The sequence below is a fragment of the Zonotrichia albicollis genome, chromosome 8, assembly GCF_047830755.1.
Source record: "Zonotrichia albicollis isolate bZonAlb1 chromosome 8, bZonAlb1.hap1, whole genome shotgun sequence".
Classification (NCBI taxonomy): domain Eukaryota; kingdom Metazoa; phylum Chordata; class Aves; order Passeriformes; family Passerellidae; genus Zonotrichia; species Zonotrichia albicollis.
Genome location: NC_133826.1, coordinates 24132656 through 24151348, shown reverse-complemented (window position 1 = coordinate 24151348; position 18693 = coordinate 24132656). Strand labels below are relative to the sequence as shown.

The following is an 18693-nucleotide window of genomic DNA, read 5'->3' as shown; positions in this document are numbered from 1 at the left end:
AGGAATTGTTCCCTGTGAGGGTGGGCAGGGCCTGGCACAGGGTGCCCAGAGAAGCTGTGGCTGCCCCTGGATCCCTGGCAGTGTCCAAGGCCAGGCTGGATGGGGCCTGGAGCAACCTGGGACAGGGGAAGGTGTCCCTGCCCATGGCAGGGGTGGCACTGGATGGGCTCCAAGATCCCTTCCAATCCAAACCATTCTGTGATTCTGTGGATACAGATAAAAACAAAAATCAGAAAGCCCCTGCAGATTTTGGTAGAATCAGCCTAGTAATAGAAAGTGTCCTACAAAATTAATATAAATGTCCTGGCTCTAATAGATGGTGTGTGTTTGAGCAGAAGAAATCTCTGCTTGTATCTCAAAAAGCAATAAAGCTTTGACACAATCTAAAGCAGAGGATCTGCCTTAAAGGCCAAGAGATTATCTGCTGGCATGAGACCCACTGGGGAAGGGGTTGAGGGGCCAGCACTCAGCCCCCGGTGCCTCAAGGAGGGATGAACAGCCCAGAGCTCCAGGCAGCTCCAGCAATCCAAGGGCTCTCTGAACACACCCTGGTGAGACCAAAAGGCAAATGCAGCACTGGCCTGTGAAAAGGCAGGAATCAACTTCATTTTGGTTAATAAATGAGCCATAACAACTGTTTTATCAGCTACACACAGAAATGAAGGGAGCAGATCAGAGATTTGCTACATTTGAAGCAACATCATTACTCATAAGCTCTCCTAGTTCCCTATCACAGGCAAAATGCCTTCCTTAAAACAAGGAGCACTGGTGTAATACATTGGAAATATTTGTTAGCATTGAGTAGTCTCTTGCTGGAGGGAGGTATGAATAAATATGATTCCACTTTGCAAGGGAAAAGAACAGCTGAGTAATTATACAGAATTATACAGCTAGGGAGGACACTGCTTGCTGGTGTAACAGAGTCTTATTCATAGGTAAGACAACACCCTTTATTTCAAATATATTAAATATAGGAATTAAAATAAAATAATTCTATTCAGAAGATGGGTCTTGCACTGCACTATGTTGTTTTCAATGATATATAGACTTCTTTTGACTAAGTGAAGACAAAATTTGTGTTCTATAGATACTTTACACATAAGGCAAGGTGTTCAGGAGCTACAGATTCTGAGCTATTTATGAGCTTGTTCTTGTTCTAAACCTAATGTCAGGATGAAAGCTCTGCAAGTGCAAAAGGGATGTTTACACAACACACAGACCTGGAAGCAGATCATGAGGTGTATGGTCATTAATAGTTCGAGGTGAATATGAAAATTACATTATAGACAGGTTGGATGAATGGGGCCTTAATGGCTTTCCTGTAGGTATGTGCAAAAAACTGCTAACCTGGTTTTGTTCACTAAGTTAAGAGTGACCTGGAGTTGAAGAAGTAAAGGACGATAAAAACCATCTTCTAAGTTTTACCTTCTGATTTCTACTGAAGCAAACACAGCATTTTCAGGTATTTTGAGGTAAGTGATCAGAAACAAATCCAGAGAAATCCTGAAATGTTGACAGAGATCCAGCAGGACCTCATTAAGTCTGCCAGCTAACAAGACCTTTAAAGCTGTAAGACATTCAGGATCAAGAAAATCTGTACTCTATGTGTATTTACTGAGGTCTTTTCCCTAAATACAGTTTTATACCAAAAAGAAAAGTGAAACATGTTCATGCTTCTTTCTTGCATAGAGCTAAAAATCAAGTAGTGAATATGATTAAAAAAAATAAGGACACTATCACTCAGAATGTGATATATCATGCATCCTTATGCTCCTTTTCAGGAGTAAAAACAAAATCAAGTCCTCTCTCTTCCATTGTGTGGTGTATTACATAAAATGAGAAAATTTCCAATAACTCATATGGGGGAGGAATGGCTTTACAGGACTGTCACAGCAAATCCTGAGTTGAAGAGAAGCAACTCAATTAAATCAAAAGAAAAACAACATAAATGAACCACAAAAGACAGAAATATTGCAAGCACAACACCCACCACAAAATCACAGGATATAAACCAGAAAGCAGAAATGCTTCTAGCTCCAAACTGTGGAAAGGCACAGGGAGGAAGAATTTTGAAGTTGAATATGCTGCAAAAATTCTCAGCAGGCAAATCTTATGAATGAAGATCTCCATCTGGAAACAGATAATTCCACTCAAACATGTCACCCAGTTGCCATGGCAATGTGACAAAGAAAAACAGCACTCATTAATAAAAATTTCAGTGATAAATGAGCATATCAACTTAGAATATTGAAACAATTACTGGGTGGGGGGCACAAAACTGTGGTGGTTCCCATGAGAAAAATGTCTTCAGCACTTCCAGACACGGCTGTAAGTGCCTTTACCACAGGAATATGGGCAATGACATCAATTCCAGCTCAGTTTAAAGGAAAGAGCAACACCAGAAAAAAGCATAACTTTATCAAATATATCTAGAGTCACTGTGACTTTCAGAGAAATACTTGGTTAAACAGCAAGCCCTAAAAAAATTAAATTAATAGAATGCTGATTTACACTGATTCCCATTTCAGACATCTAAGGGCAAACAGACAGTGCAAACAGATTTGGTTCCACTGTCATCAAGAGGGACAATGGGTGAGCGTCTTCTCTATTTGTAGCACAATATCAAGTATCAGGCAGGAGGTGAGTGGCACTTCAGTGATACCACCAAGAGGGAAGTTTCTAAACACACCTTCATCTATCTTCCTGTGCCACATATTTTTCTGCAGTTTCTCTTGCCTTTCTATCACACGACATGCCAGGATTTATCCTCCATCCCTGCTAAACCACAGGTCTGCTCTGTAAAATAGGAGCTTTCTGTCTAACAAATTCCTCTGCACTGCACTTGGTCCTGCCAGGTGCAGAAAGTGCTCCTACTGCTGTGAATGCCACAGATCAAAGCTCCACGTGCTCCCCTCTCCCAAAGGCTTGAAAGCTCAAGGCTATATTTAGATAAAGGACTGAATCGCTTTCTCTAAAAATATTTGTTAAGAACCGTAAGAGATTTTGATGCAATTTAACTGAAACACGGAGCAGCAGGTGAGCCACTTAGATGCTGAGCACAGAACATGCCAAACATCCCAGAAAGGTTTGGGTGGGAAGGGACCTTAAAAATCATCCAATTCCACTCCCTGCCGTGGCAGGGGCACCCTCCACTGTCCCAGGTTGCTCCAAGCCCCATCCAGCCTGGCCTTGGGCACTGCCAGGGATCCAGGGGCAGCCACAGCTTCTCTGGGCACCCTGTGCCAGGGCCTGCCCACCCTCACAGGGAACAATTTCTGCCTAATATCCCATCTAATCCTGCCCTCTGGCAGTGAGAAGCCATTCCCCCTGTGTCCTGTCACTCCACCCTTTGTAAACAGTCACTCCATCTTTTTTGTCATCTCCCTACAGGCACTGCAAGGCCACTGGAAGGCTGAACAATCCAATTCTCCCAGCCCTCCCTCACAGCAAAGCTGCTCCATCCCTCTGATCTTACTGATGGCCTCCCCTGGACTGGTGCCAAGAGCTCCCTGTCCTGCCTGTGCTGGGATGCTGGAGCTGGATGAGCTCTCCTGGAGCCCATCCCTGTGCCACTGGGAAGGAGGAACACACTGAGATCCACAGCTGCACTGGGAGGACACCAGCAGCGGTGGGCCCAGCTCCAGAGAGAGCCAGGCTACACATCAGGGAAAAAACAAAATCACAGAGCATCAGGACAGTCAAGGAGCAGAATTAGATGGCCTGGGTGGCTGCAGCTTCCAGCACCTCAGTCATCAGCCTTGAGTGCCACAGGCTCATGTGCATCTGGTCTGGAGGACTGGAAGGGTGAGAGGAGTTACTCAGGTTATTCCAACCCTGTTAAGCATCTGGATATCAACTGCCTGGATCCCAAAAATCCCAAAAAAAGTCAACAGTCAGAGAAAGTAGTTGAAAAATTCCTGCAAATTAATATTTCTGGGACTAATTATTAAGAAATGGAGAATATCTAAGTTATCTTCTTAGGTACTGCTTCAAGCACTCGCAGAAAGCAGCAGCTCTATGGTTCATTTGAGTCTAAAGGGTTAAAGCATTTTCTCAGCTGTGGGGGTGGGTTTCTGATCCACTTGGATGTGGGCTGGGAGTGAAATTTCATTGGAGATCAACCAGTATTGGGTGAGCAGCCTGTTGTTTTCCTCATCACCAACCCTCAAAGCTATCAATTCACAGGCAATTCCTGATCCAAGTGATCATGGTTTAACTAACATGAATAGAGTAATAAAATTAGCTTAGGAAATAAGCCAACCCATTTTTCTCAAAGGATTATCTGAAAATGCTCATTCAAATTTCCCAAATTAATTTACCTTACCCTAATCCAATCTAAAAATACAGTCACTGCTGGGAGTCGAGGCAGTGGACACCAGAAGATACTGAACAGAGAACAGGTGCATGAGCAACACACCAATTCTGCCAACAAAATCCAAATCCTCTGACAGAACAGCTCTTTAAAAATCAACACACCACACAGACTGCAGCACATCTGCAAAGACCACCCTGAAGCACTTTTCCTTCCTCCTACACAACCCCAACACGTACCCAAGGAATGCCAACAACTGCCTCTGCACATGGCAGATGTGACCACTAGGGCTGGGTTTTTGGAGGAAAAAAGGGGATTGAGACACTCGGTGTAACACAAGCCAGTCCCTAAGTGGAGGATTCCTGCAGAACTGGAAGGACATTCAGTGAGACAGGGGCAGCTCTTTCCTAAGCTATCCCACAGCCCTATGGCATATCCAGTGCTAAATGAAACATTAACTCCCTCAAGGGTGATGCTCACCTGAAGAAATTTAGCAACTTCCCTTCTATTTTACCAAACCTCCCTCTGCAGGCCCAAGCCATGACATCTTTCAGCAGCAAAGGGATGAGATGTGTCTGCCTTATTCTGTAAGGCCAACAGCTCTGACAGAACACAGCTCCATTAACGTCCTGGACATGATCTTGGTCCTTGCTGCTGGAGAAGCTCAACCCCTCATGTTTCTGTATGAGCCCACCCCTCCCCAGTGCTGTCAGCAGTTCCCAGAGCTGCTCACAGCTCTCCATCATCCCTTGGAAGCTCAGTCCTCTCCCAGCCTGATGTCTGCCTGTGGCAGAAGGTGCTGTACCAACCCCTGCACTGCTGCTGCTCCTTGGGTGCCTCAGTTTGTGTATCCTGCATTTTCTGACTACTTTCCCCCCAGTTTAAAGGTGGCAGGTGATGATGAAGCCATAATTCAACTCCCTTGTTTAAATCTATAGGTTTAATTCTCAGATTTGGCACGTGACTCACAGAAACAACCTACTGTGCATCAGCTGTCACAGCAGGAGATGTGCAGCCGAATCAAGGAGGGGGTTACTTGCCTCCCACCTTCACTTGCTTCCTTCTTATCTCCCTCTACTTGTTTTTCCTTCTTGGTTCCTTTCACCACTTGGTTTCTTCTTGGTCAAAAAGTCTCCAAGGCTACTCTATGTTTTGAGCTGTCATCTAGTGCAAGCCCTGTGAAACCTGGAGTTGTACATACAATTTTCCATCACATTATGAGTTAAGGATTGTTTTAACTAACCTTACACCAGGGGCACAGGCCCACTGCTCTGTATCTGCCAGCTCTACCTTAGCTGGAGGTGGGTCAGAAGAACCACAGCCTCAGAGGCCATTTCATTATCTCAGGGAAGATTTTAAAACACAACCTCAACATCCCCAAATCCAGTTAATGCTAAACACACGATCTCTGCCTTGCTCCCACTGTCTTTGTGTTCAGGATCTGAGGAAACACCATATGTGAGATGGTATTGAAAAAACTTGCCATGTGATCATATAATTAAAGACTTTTGTGCACTCCTCTGTAATTACAAAGCCAAAGAAGAGTGCTGGTGGTGTGCACTCAGAACTCTCTTTCAGCTACCCAGATTTCTGCTTGCTGAAACTGTATAATTCATATATACACATATATATAAAATATATATATATATACACAGACACTTTTTTCCTTTTTGTTTTCATTTAAGTAACACAACTTTGAGGCAGACACCAGGATTTTAAAGGAAACCATTTCTCAGGTACAGGAGATTACAGCCACAGTGCTTGGCAGGAAGGATACCCAGTAAATGCAATTATCTAGCCCACTAAAAAGATGAAATTGAGAAATGAAAGCAGAAGAGGGAACAAGCACCAGAGAGATTAATTAAAGGAATGGTCAGGAGGAAAACAAAGAGTCTGTGCCTTGAAAACATGACTGTTCATATGAAGTCCCCAGGTGGGTGTTTGGATCCAGGCTGCCTCGAACAGCCAGCTTGGAAAGGCTCCTTCAACTCCATTTCACTGCTCTGGTTTGAAATTCTCCCTCAGTAAGTTTAAAAAAATCACCAAGCACAAAACACTTAATTCTTTTCAGGTCTTTCAATGTCATTAATGAAACTCCCAGTCCCTGCTGACCCTCCCTTCACCCCCATCAATCTATGTACTCCACGGAACATTCCTCACTTTGGCACAGAACCTGTCAGGGACTATTCAGTTCCAGGAAAAACACCTGACTGACCATTTCTGTGAGCATCCCTCGTGCAGCACTGCAGGCTGTGCCTTTCACTGCCTCTCTAAGCTATCCACCCACCCCAAACCACTCCTGAACAGAGCTGCCCCAAGCATTCTCTGGAAAATAAGTCATTACCACTCCACACCCTCGAAATTACACATCTCCTATTATTGCAAACACAGGATGAGGTGCCTTCAGTTTCCTTGTCAATAAAAAAGCCAATTCCTCTTTCCTTAACAAGCAATGCCATTCTCAATCAGTCAGCTATTAAATGAGATTGTTGCCCCGCAACGTACGACTTGAAATGGATTTTCATACCCTTCCTGGGATAGTAACTTTTTTCTATTAATATTGGGCTATCAAATTTTCCATGCTCATGGGCCTCCAAGAGTGTTTGTAAATCAGCAGCTATTTCATTTTTATTAATTCCAATATGGAAGGGACTGAATAAATACTCAGAACCAGTAACATCTCCTCACTGTCAGTATTTCTTTAAACCAAGAGGGGAGATCTAATGAAAACTTGATTTACAAAATGCAGCACACATTTCCAGATGCAAAAGATACAGAAGTTAATTACATTATTTTACTTACAGACCATCTAGCAGCTCCAAAAGTAACCTATTGGAAAGATTAATATTTTACTCTGGTTACAGATTTTCCATGCCTTCTTCCCTTCCCTTTGGGCAATGCTTTTTAAAAGAAAGCAAAATACTGATGTCTGAAAGAAAAGAGTTTAGTAATGGCTAAAAAAACAACCAATTCCACCCTGTGCATCTCTGGGAGTGTTGTCCAAACCCTCCTGGAGCTCTGGCAGCCTTGGGGGCTGTGACCACTTAACAACAAAATACAGGGGATAACATGCACGCAAATGTAACAACTACAACCATTACACAATTCAGGAGACTTCAGTGGAAAAAAACCAACCTATTACACTCCCTTTTTTCCCTCTGAATAGCTCGAGATCATTCATAGAGCCATAACTCCTGGAACAAAGGTGACTGCACGCTCCTTCCCAGCACCACAGAACACAGAGTGCTCTGCACCCGAGCTGCCTGAACAGCCCCTGCAGTGCTCCTGTGGCAAGAGCAGAAAGGAAAAACAGAATTTAAAAGCACTCTAACCCTGATCCTTTCTGCCAGAGCCCCCGCTCACACAGGTAAGAAGAAAAAGTGCATGGCAGGGCATAATGACACCCCTCAGCAGAAGCCAGGCTTTGTTTCTCACAAGCACATGAGGCAGAAGTCTTAATATTTCCCATTTTGCTCCCATTTTTCTCTGGTGCTAGCTCCAGGAAGAGCACTGTCAGTCTTGGGCCTCTGACCAAGAAGAACATGAGACCACTTGGTTGTAATATTTATCTAAAATACCCATGATGGCACAGTGTTTTGGAGAATTAGCCACTGAGAAAACGCCTTCTATGTTCCTCTGTCCCATAAAGGCACCTCTGGCTGTGTATGCCAAAGATACACAAATACTTATTGGTTAGGTACCTTTCCTTTGTATTTAACAGCTATTTCTACCAGTAGATATTTCCTACTATAAAATTACAGCCTTAAAATTTTCAGTTTTGTGTTGCTGAAATGAATACACACCCATGCAGCCACACAAGGCTTACCTGGGGCATTTGGAATTATCCCCTAGAGTGAGTCTTTTCGGCCCAAATTCCAGGCTTTGGTTTTTTAGTTCTCCAAATTTGTGGCCCAGTAATAAAACACTTGGAAAATGGCTAAAGGAACACTGCAGTAACTGAAAGTAAATGGCATTTTTACCAGGATTTTTCCTTGTTTGCATGTCCAGGTAGGCAATGAATGCCAGAGATTGTCTTGAAAAGATTAAGTGAAAAACTAAGTGTGTCTGTACCATAAAATAAACGGATTTCCTTTAGCACCAAGGCTGCCAGAAAACACATCCTGGCTCCTTCTTAGCCAGCTCCAGAGGCGGATGTATAGCCCTATTTATAGCTCACTAATGCAATTGTGAAATGCACACCCCTTGCACTCCATTTCTATGGGCTGGGACTGCACTCTCCATGGGGCTAAGCAGCTTGGAGGAAACGTCACTCCTGGAATAACACCCCATTCTCTCTGCCCACCCTCCAGGCACTGCAGAGACTCGGGGTCCCTGGGAGCCCTCAGGGTGCTCTGATGCTGATGGAGAGCTTGCAAAAGGGGAAAGCTCACATGAAAATAAGCAGCAAGGAAGTGATGACCTGCCTTGTCAGAATTCAGGACATCCCTCTGGCTGTCCTGGACTGCCAAGACCCCTGCCAGGGGGCTCAGAAACCCTGGCACAGAGGGTTTTGCCTGTGGTTTTGATTATGACCCATGGAGCAAGTTACCAACCTTACATGAAGATCTGCAAGCCACGGAAGTTTATGTAGAATGACACTGAATTTATCACAGGGTGAATAAATAGATTTTAGGGTTTTTAGAATGGGGGTTCAGGAGGCAAGATGGAGGAATCTGGGCATGTCCAGCCTTTCTCCTTCTTCTTCTTGGCCTCCATCTTCTGCTGTGATGTTGGCACTTAGAGACTGGAGTAGAAGCTCACTGTCTAACATAGGTCATTGGAAAGTAATTGTAAATATTGTATATGTAGTTTTTTATATAAAAAGATAACACTGCCCCAGGGGCAGGTAGAGTGCCTCTGACTGTCCTGCTGAGCGGACCTTGGCAGGTCAGGAGAAAGGATTTTATAGATAAGATACAATAAACAACCTTGAGACTGAGAAGTTGAGAGTTCTGACTCCTTTGAGTGCCAGGCTGCGAAAAGAGACTTTCTAATGTATCTTCGGGTGGCTCTGACCAGCTAGAGATCCCGAGACTGCCTGTGATCAATTTCTGCTCCTAAAACAGGGATATCAACTGTTTGCCCACCTCGGCTCACCTTCTGTCTCTGTGCTGTAAATCCCCCCTGGAAGTGGCGAGTCCAACTGTGTGTGCATCGTTCCAAACTCAGCACTGCAAAGATCTGGGTAAAACAGCTCCCTTCCACTGAGGAGAATGGCTCTGCAGAATATTCCCTCATCTAACACCATGACAAGGGGCTGTAAAAACAGCTCAAGAAGATTAACCACCAGAAGAGGGTCACTATAGAGTGCAAGGGCTGTCTAACTAATTTATGAATACCTGTTCTAAGTCCAGCTCTCTTTCAGGTAGGAAAACCTCAGCAATGTTTCCATGGCAAAGATCTTCTATCCATTCAGGAAAGACATCTCTTTTTGGGTCTTTCTGATTATTTTTTTCAAATAGGCACCAAGAAATATCTTCAAACACTATTGCTCTACTGCCTGGACCATTTACAACCAAGTAATTTTACAGCATCCAGATATCCAAAAAGCTGCTCTCCCATCACTTCTGAACTGGTTTTCTTTTCTGCTGGATTGGTGAAAATAGACACTGAAAACTAATGTTGCCATGAAAGGCAAGGTATCCTCTTGGAGCCCACAGGAACCTTTCTACAGACTTGGATGTCATCCCAAAGAACACCAGATCAGTGTTTCTGCACTTCCAAAGGGGAAAAAATGGGGAAAAGAGTAGGAGAAGGGAGAACTATTTCAACCACCATCATTACACACAGACCACCACAATTAATAAACAGCTGCTGTCAGTCCTGAGAGCACTAAGAGGCCACAACCAGCGCCTTGAGAGCCCACCTACATCTCCTGCCCATGGATCCAGGAGCTCTGTTTCTGCTGAGACCTGGGCCTCCAGTCCCTGCCAGAGCAGGTCTGCATGCCTCTGGTCCAGCCTCTGGTCCCATCTCCTGCAGGCACTTCAGCCCCACACTGCAGGTATCTTCTCTCCCATCTCTCCTCTCCCTGTCTCAGCCTCATCTCCTGGTGCTCCTCACTGCACTCCCTGGACCTGGTTCATTGCCATGCCTGGGACTGCTCTTTTTGTAACTTTTATATATCTATATTTCTGTGTTGGAGAGGGAGGAAGAGCTTGTTTCGTTACCACTCAGAGCCAACCCATAGTCCAGAGCAGCCTCTTCCCTCTTCTGCAAAAGCAGCACGTTTCCCAAGAGCTATAAAGATGAGCCACTTCTGTACATAAAATGTGAAAATACAGTTTTCATTCATGTGGAAGACACCTTTTTTTGCACATATTGATAATGAAAACATAACTAGCCAAAACCTGAGGGTGCGGTTTGGTTTTGTTTTGATTTTCTTTAAACTCTGTTGCTTCCTCATGGTAATAAAATAGTAAATTATTGACTTACCAAGGGTGTTCTCAGAGTTACACAAATACATGATAAATACATCATAAACCTAGATAACACATGCAATTTTGTTACATTTCCCACATGAATACAACCAGGGTGGGTAGGGTTTAATCCTATTCCTTTCTCTCACTTCCTGAAGCACTTGTTTAGAGCTGCCCCCTGTTTACTTAGATAAGAAGCAGGCTATCAACAAATTGCTAAACAAGGTAAGGAAAGAGAATCACAGAATGGGTTGGGCTGGAAGGGACCTTAAAGATTATCCTACACCTGCCATGGGCACAGACACCTCCTACTATCCACTTGCTCCAAGCCCCATCCAGCCTGCCCTTATGCATTAATCAGTCTTTCAATCTCATTACAATACTTTACTGATGAAGATTTCCTTTCCTAGCCTTCTCAGCTGTTCTGAGATAAACTGCTTTATAAACTATTGTGCTTTGGGTTCAGCTTTATTTAGACAGGTTTAGCAACTGGAGCTGCTCTTAATAACAGAAATCCCACCATGATATTCCCATTTTGTCAGGAAATTCTGACCTGACATGTTCACTCCCCCTTTTGCAAAGCACCCAGGAGCTCCATGGAAACATCTGGATTAAGCCTCTCAGACTAATAAACACATTCTAGAACATTTTTTTTTTCCCAAATCACATTATCACTTACTTTCTTACAGAAAGAATTATTTCAATAACCTCCTCCTCAACGGAACATCCCATAATTTTTTATAAAGGCACAAATAAAATTAATCTACAGGAGATGTTATATTATCAAAACATACGCTGAAATCAACAATGCTCAAGGCTCTATCATGGCATTTTGTTCTTCACTGGTATTTACATATTACAGTTCTTATGTATTACCCTGGAAATCAGCTTTGAAGTGGAATGATGAATAAATGAAGATTTATTATTACTATCCTTATTAGAGGGATTTTAAAGTCATTAGAGCCCAACAGACATAATAATCATATTATATTCAATCTTCTCTAGAACATCTCCTTTGATAGGCCTGCTAACTCAATTATTTAAATATATATTACAGCAAAATGCAGCATGACTCCCACAGCTTGGGACAGGGTGGAAATTTTTATGTTTTGGTTTCATTTACCAGGATTTGTCCTTACAGAATTCATGGGTTTCATGACGGGTTTTTTGGTTTTAAACACCAGGATTTCAAATTCAAAGTGAGCATCTGGCTCAATGTGTCTGCTCAGCTAAAATAAAAGGTTAAAAGCTGGGGAAGAAATAAGGTACTGGAGATCAATCTTAACCTGAAGTGACTTTTAAAAGTTAAAAAAAAAGAAATCTCTCAGAAGCCGTGATCTCCCAATAGTCAATAGACCTGACTGCAACCAATCCCACCATGAAAGAGAAAGATCCAGAGGGTCTGAGGAAGAGACAAAGCAGAATTGCACCACTCTGAGAAGCTCAGAAAATTCTCTCTGGATTCAATGTCAGTCAAGTAAAAACTACTCATGGGGGAAAAAAAATCCAAACACTGCTTAATTGGAAAGTACAATCCTTACTATTGACTCCTCCTACCTGCAGCTTGTCTGGGGCAGGTGCTAGAGGAAGGAAGGTGAGCTGCTCCCAGTGGGTGCAGTCACACAGTGAGGGGCAGTGTCCTGTCAGCCACATCCCTCAGAGCCCACTGCCTGCCAGGAAGGCAGCACCAGCACTCTGCTCTTTCCCTTTAATCCTATCAGTGCTGTACAAATCCCTCGGGACTTCCTCCCCTAGTGAAACATCTGAGGCATTGTGGCCATCACAGCCATGAGGCTCATCCCTGCTGCTTCTGCACAGGCACCTGATGTCACCTTGGTCCCCAGGGGCCAACCCTGCCTGTGCTCCCTGTCCCTGCACAGCATGACTCATGCTCACTGATGTTCTCAGGGTGTTACTGACATATCAGCCACCTTCCAACCCCACCTGATTTCTGCTTCCTTCACTTTGCAGCCTCCTAGCCAAGAACTAACCTCTAATTCCCTCTCCATCACCTCCTGGCTCCTCATTTCCCTACCACTCACCTTGGTTTAGCTCTGCCTATTCATACTGCAGGGGATTTTCAATGCCTACAGGCAGCACAGGTACTCTGCTCGTGGCCACTGGCTGGGTGAGACACTTCTGTCTCCCCTGAAATAAGAAAGGATGCATCAGGGTGGGCAGGCCCTGGCACAGGGTGCCCAGAGCAGCTGTGGCTGCCCCTGGATCCCTGGCAGAGCCCAAGGCCAGGTTGGATGGGTCTTGGAGCACCCTGGGACAGTGGGAGGTGTCCCTGCCCATGGCAGGGGTGGCACTGGATGATCTGTAAAACTCCTGCTCAACCTCCTCCTGCACTCAGCTCCTGACACAGAAGCTGTCTTTCAACAGCAAGGGGAAAATGTGACTTCTGTGGATACCATTCAATGAGTTAAGTCAGACTCCAGCTCTGCTAAGAAGGAATCAATAATGGAATGACAAATCAATTTAGGAATGACAAATCCCACACCTAAACTAAAGCATGGGCCAGGAAATGGTTAAGAGCAGGTAGTACTCCTGACAGTAAAATACAGAAGGATTTACAGCCCTCAAATGGATCCCAGAATACCTAAATGATACTGCTGACACCAGTCCAGCTCTATAAATGGGAGCTTTTTAAAATCCCTTCAAGCTTCTTGATCCTCTGACTCCAGAAGCTACTTTAAGTTTCCTGTGTTGAAGTTATGATCTTTGGCCCACAGCATGTGGTTAAACCACCACCAAAAAAAAAAAAAAAGAAAAAGACTGAGACTCACATTTGGCCAAAAACTGCTCCCTCACTAAGTATAAGCTAAAATCTAAACTCAAATTCCTTTGAGCAACTGATAGAATTTTCTGTTTATGACAGCACTTAAAGCCTATTTTAAACAAAAGCAATGTACTGAGCTGACAATTCCAAACCCAGCATCTCCCAGGGATGAGAAAGAGGACTGAACAGCCCTGAAGTTTGTTCAACAACTGCCTTCTCTTCACGGAACGCTTCTAGGAATTCTTACTCTGAGATCCACTGGGAGACCAAGCCAGCCCTCAGAAAGGCTGGAAAAAACACCAGGGAGGTTTGGTGTACTCATTACCAAGGCACTTGTTTTAAGAATGAAAGTACTAACGCAACTTATTCACAGCTTAACTTTCAGGCAGGTATCCAGGCAGATCTAGAAATTTCATTTCTGAACAGGCTCTCAGATAATTTCTGACATTTTAAAATCTGTATTTAAAGACTTACATCTTTATCTAAAAAAAACTTTGGGTATACTGGCAGAACCTGGGGCAAAAAAAAAAACCCGTGAAGCTGACTATGATTTTATCTCCTATTACTTCACCTCTCCTGATGCACAGACCTGGATCACAGATCAGTCTTCACAGTGAACCAGATGTTTTCCTCCCACATTCCCAGCTTCCCAGCACCACTAAATCCCTCAGTTTCTAGTTTCACTGTACCTTCAAACCCTACAGGACTTGCTACAGGACTTCAGAACTAATGTTTTATTGCTTTACAGAAATGAGGAATAACTTTTGGTAGGAATAACTTTTCCTACCAAATGGATTTTCAATTTTCAGGAAATGAGTCAATTAAGTTGGTACCCAATGGCATATAAACATATAACAGAGACACATATATAAATATATAAATATATAAATATATAAATACATAAATATATATATAAATACATATATCAATGCACATATAAATATATAAAAATACACTTATATATATTTTATATATATATAAAATATATATAAATATATATACATAAATACATATATAAATACATATAAATACCTATATAAACATATCTATAAATACATATATAAATACATGAGGGGGCTGTGCAATTTGTTGTCTTTGAGCTATTCCAGGACTTGTGAAGGTAAAGACAGTGTAGTACTGTACATCACTTAAAATGTTATTTTTTCACTAAGGATTACACCTGTTTCAACTGTCATGGTTCCCTCCCCTGGATGGGCCAACTGCTCTGCCATTGTGACATATTTTACAGGCATTTTGCTTTGTGTTTGGTGAAATGTTAATACTCCCTCATACACCTTCCAGGATGGTTTTGGTGGACAAAGACAATGGACTCACGGTGCAGGGTCAAAGACAATCCCATGACACTCACCCCCAAAGACATCTCCGTTCTGGTAGTTCTTGCCCTTCTGAGTTTCCTCTTCGTTTTGAACAGTGGACACATGCTTGGCGGAGGCACAGCCCATAGCTTCATTCAGACAGCTCCAGCTGCACCGAACCACAGATCATCTCTAGCGACGCCCGCTCATCCTGGCGGGAGGAATCCACCTCCCTGCGCGGCTCCCGCGTGCCTTCCACCTGAACACGGCAGAGAGAGAGGAAAACAGTCACACAGGGCACCCTCCACATGGTGAGCTTCGAGGAGTTTGTGACGAGGAGCACAAGGGCACAGCTTCAGGCTGCCAAAACCATATTCCTGGTACAGGCAGGTCATGATAAAGATGCATCCAGCCTGCCCTGGGACAGAGCAGTTGAACTTAAAGCCTCCTCCAGTCTGATTCTTTAATCCATGGCTTGAAGAAAGCAACATGCAGCTGTTTCCCACCCAGGCAGCTATTCTCACAGAACACAGACAGTTTTGGGAGAGGAGATAAGAAACCATCAATATCTGCTCCTCCTGCTCCTTTTACCAATCTACCCATCGAGCCAGATTTCTTGAAAGCATTTTACTGATTAAGAGCTGCTAATTGCAAGTGTTGGGACAAAATAACCCCTCTAAATCAATTAAAGATCTTATGTTCCCAGATGTGAAAGGCGATAGTCAGCTGTATTATCTTTTCTCTACATGTTCATTATTCAGCTCAATCCATAAAACCTCCATTGCTCAAAAAGACAACCAGCCCCATTTTAAGATGGAATAACACTCCCTGAACAGTCCAGATGTCACATAAAACAAAAGGGAAAAGAAAAATCAAATCCAGAACTGTAATGTTTTAGGTTAAAAAGAAATTCAAATTAATGCACTGTTTATTGCTAAATGGTTCTGCACCGGAACAAAAGCTACCTCAAAGTTTGATGAGATGACCTGGTTTGCCTTTCCACCTGCCAAACTTTTCCAAAGAAAGAAAAGTCAGAAACTCTCCCTTTTCCCAAGTTTTTCAGCTCAGCTATAGCATAAGATCATACACACCATTTCTTAATTCATTACTTCTGAGCATGTACTTTACAAGGCTCTGGCTCATTTTGCTCCATGCTGACCACAAGTTCACGTGTAACATCAGACTAGTACTCTTACCTAGGGAGAGCTGGGTGAGATGATCTTTAAGGTCCCTTCTAACCCAAAGCATTCTGTGACACAGCAGTATCCATTCCAGCAGAAATGGATAATCCCAAGGGAAAAGGTGACTTTCCTCTCCCTGAGCACTCAGCACTGAAGGCTCAGTGACACACCAGCACATGGTCTAGGAGGGTTCTGCTCCTGCCTCTGCAGGGATTTTGCTGCCCATCCCCACAGTCACAGACATGAGGATGGGGCAGCCAGGCTCAGAGTGATTCCATTCATCAGACCATGGCGTTCAGCAAGCAAGGGGAAGGACTGGATGCAGAACCACCTCTAACTCCTACTCACAGGCAGCTTCCCCCTTCCCTGCACAGAGCAGTGCTTCTCCTCCACTTGCTGAGGGCATTCCAGAACACACAGTGTGTATCTGCTAACCCCTGCTGCCAGCAGCCACCCTTCCCCAGTTTTATTTCAGTACATCCCCCTACATGTTCTGTTCCTTTTTTCCTTCCCTTACACAGGCACACTTGAACCTGAATTTCTCATTGCCCCATCCTTCTCTTCCCCCTAGACAAAGCTAATTACTTGCCCCAAAACACAGGATTTTATAGGATCACAGAAAAGCTTGCCTTGGGAGGGACTTTAAGCTCATCTCACTGCAACCTCTGCCATAGGAAGGGACACCATCCTCTAGCCCAGGCTGCTCCAGGCCCCATCCAACCTGGCCTTGGACACTGCCAGGGATCCAGGGACAGCCAATGTTTTGGACAGCTAACGCCAGGCATTGTTGCTGTTAGTGGAAGGGAGTGATCACACCCCTCTCCAGCAATTTTAAAACCCCATATGGTTACATAACTTCCCCCATCCCAGAAAACCTAGATTTTACAGGAAAAGTTACTATAAAGCCAGGGAAGTCCCTCAGTTTTTGCAGTTCAGGGAGGGTCACAGCTGACAGTTCACCCTCTCCTGTGTCCAAGTGGCAGCCTGCACTAAGGTCTTCATCTCACTGCTGGGGGAAACAGGGATCCAAAGGGATTTAAAGCATCAGCCAGGCTGTGCTTGGAGATAGGTAAACACAGGGGTGTAGGAGATGGAGGAGAAACAGCAGACTGGGAGAGGGAACTGCTACCTGGACTGGAAATGAAAAGGGGACTTATCTTCCCAGACGACATAAATTTGGTTAAAGACAAGAGCTTTTAATGGACCAGTTGAAACAAATGAGGGGATACACATGACCAACAGAGTCTGGCTGTGTGACTGACCAACTGACTTCTGGTTTAAAATACAACCAGTAGTTTTATTCCAGGGAAAAGGGCGTGGCCAGCTATAGGAAAAGGAGCAAAGGAAGGCTTGATGTAACCCTGGAAAGGATGGGGAGGTGAGACCTGGGCAGGAGGCTGTGTGGGGGAAGCATTGCCCACCACAGCTCAGCCTCTCTCATCTCAGAACTGCAGGCACAGAAGTACCTGTTGAATGAATTATGCTCCTGCCTTATTCAATTATTTTTCCTGCTTCCTTTTCTGCCTCTCAGCAGGGACCGTTTACAAAAGGGAAAACAGCTGCTTAGTAATAAAACCCAAATGTATTTCACAAAGGAGCAGTGGGCTGGGTTTAGGAAGGAGATTTTTTTATGAAGCTTTATACAGCCAGCATGCAGCACAACAAACTGCAAAATACTTAATTATTGATTAGTGCCCAGGATGGTGATGGTCCCAGGACCACTGAGCTGCATGAACAATCAGGAGCAAGGGGATACAGAATAGGAATGCAGAAGGATAAAGCTCTTTGGGGAAAAAAGGGAAAAAATATCCACTGTCAAATCTCTCCTGCAGCATTTTGGTAGCACACATCAACCTCTAAAAATATGGTCACGTTTGAAGGCATACTGTGATTAAAGGAAACAGATGGGGATACAAGAACTGGAAGTTTCACCTTTTACATGAAAGAACAGCAATCACAGCAGCACCTGAAAAAGCCATTCAATTAATAGTTGGGTTATGGAGGCAAACTTCTCCTGGTGCCAATAAACTGGGCTGAGAAAGCTACTGAAAAATGACATCCAAGGTGAGTCTAACACACAGTTCCAGGCATGCTCCTTGGGCTGCTGTTAACATAGTGCTGTGAGACACAGGTAACTTAACACAACACAGAGATAGTAAAGTATTTAATACCAAGAACAGAGTGGGAGGAAAGCAGCATTAATTTAACAGGGGATGAAATCCACAGTACAGGGCAGCAGGATGCTCCCCCTACTTGGGAAACCTCCCCTGCCTGAGGACCAGAGCCCTCAGGAATGAGGTCTGGGAATCACTCAGAAGTGAGGTGCTGGTCCTCACTCAGTGGGATGTCTGGCAAAGCTTTGGGGATGTGAAACACAGCACTTCACAGGGCACCAGAACAACACATCCGCTCCTCCTCCTCCTCCTCCTCCACTTCTGCACAAATGTAATCTTCCCTTTTGTCTTCCAGAGCATTTTGGGGGCACACAGATTTTCAGAAGCCAAAAATAAAAAGAAGAAGAAAACCTCAAACCATTTGCAGTTCATGTCCACCACCCACCATCACTAATTATCAAGATTTGAGAGGCAATTTGCAGGCTCCAATCTGCAAAACGCTGGTGAGAAAAATCTCTCAGGCAGATCAAAAGGGTCTACACCACCCCCAAATGAAATGCAGCAGGTTG

The 18693-nt window shown here is 44.0% G+C and overlaps 1 protein-coding gene across 2 annotated transcripts in view; it reads right to left on the bottom strand.

Moving 5' to 3' along the window:
• Positions 1-18693, bottom strand: part of C8H1orf21 (chromosome 8 C1orf21 homolog) — a 100529-nt gene that overhangs the window by 43211 nt on the left and 38625 nt on the right. For both annotated transcript variants that reach the window (XM_074546289.1, XM_005487044.4), the window contains exon 2: positions 14883-15088. In XM_074546289.1, the coding sequence (XP_074402390.1) occupies positions 14883-14976 (94 nt within the window). In that variant the 5' untranslated portion in view covers positions 14977-15088. The remainder of the gene's footprint in view (positions 1-14882; positions 15089-18693) is intronic.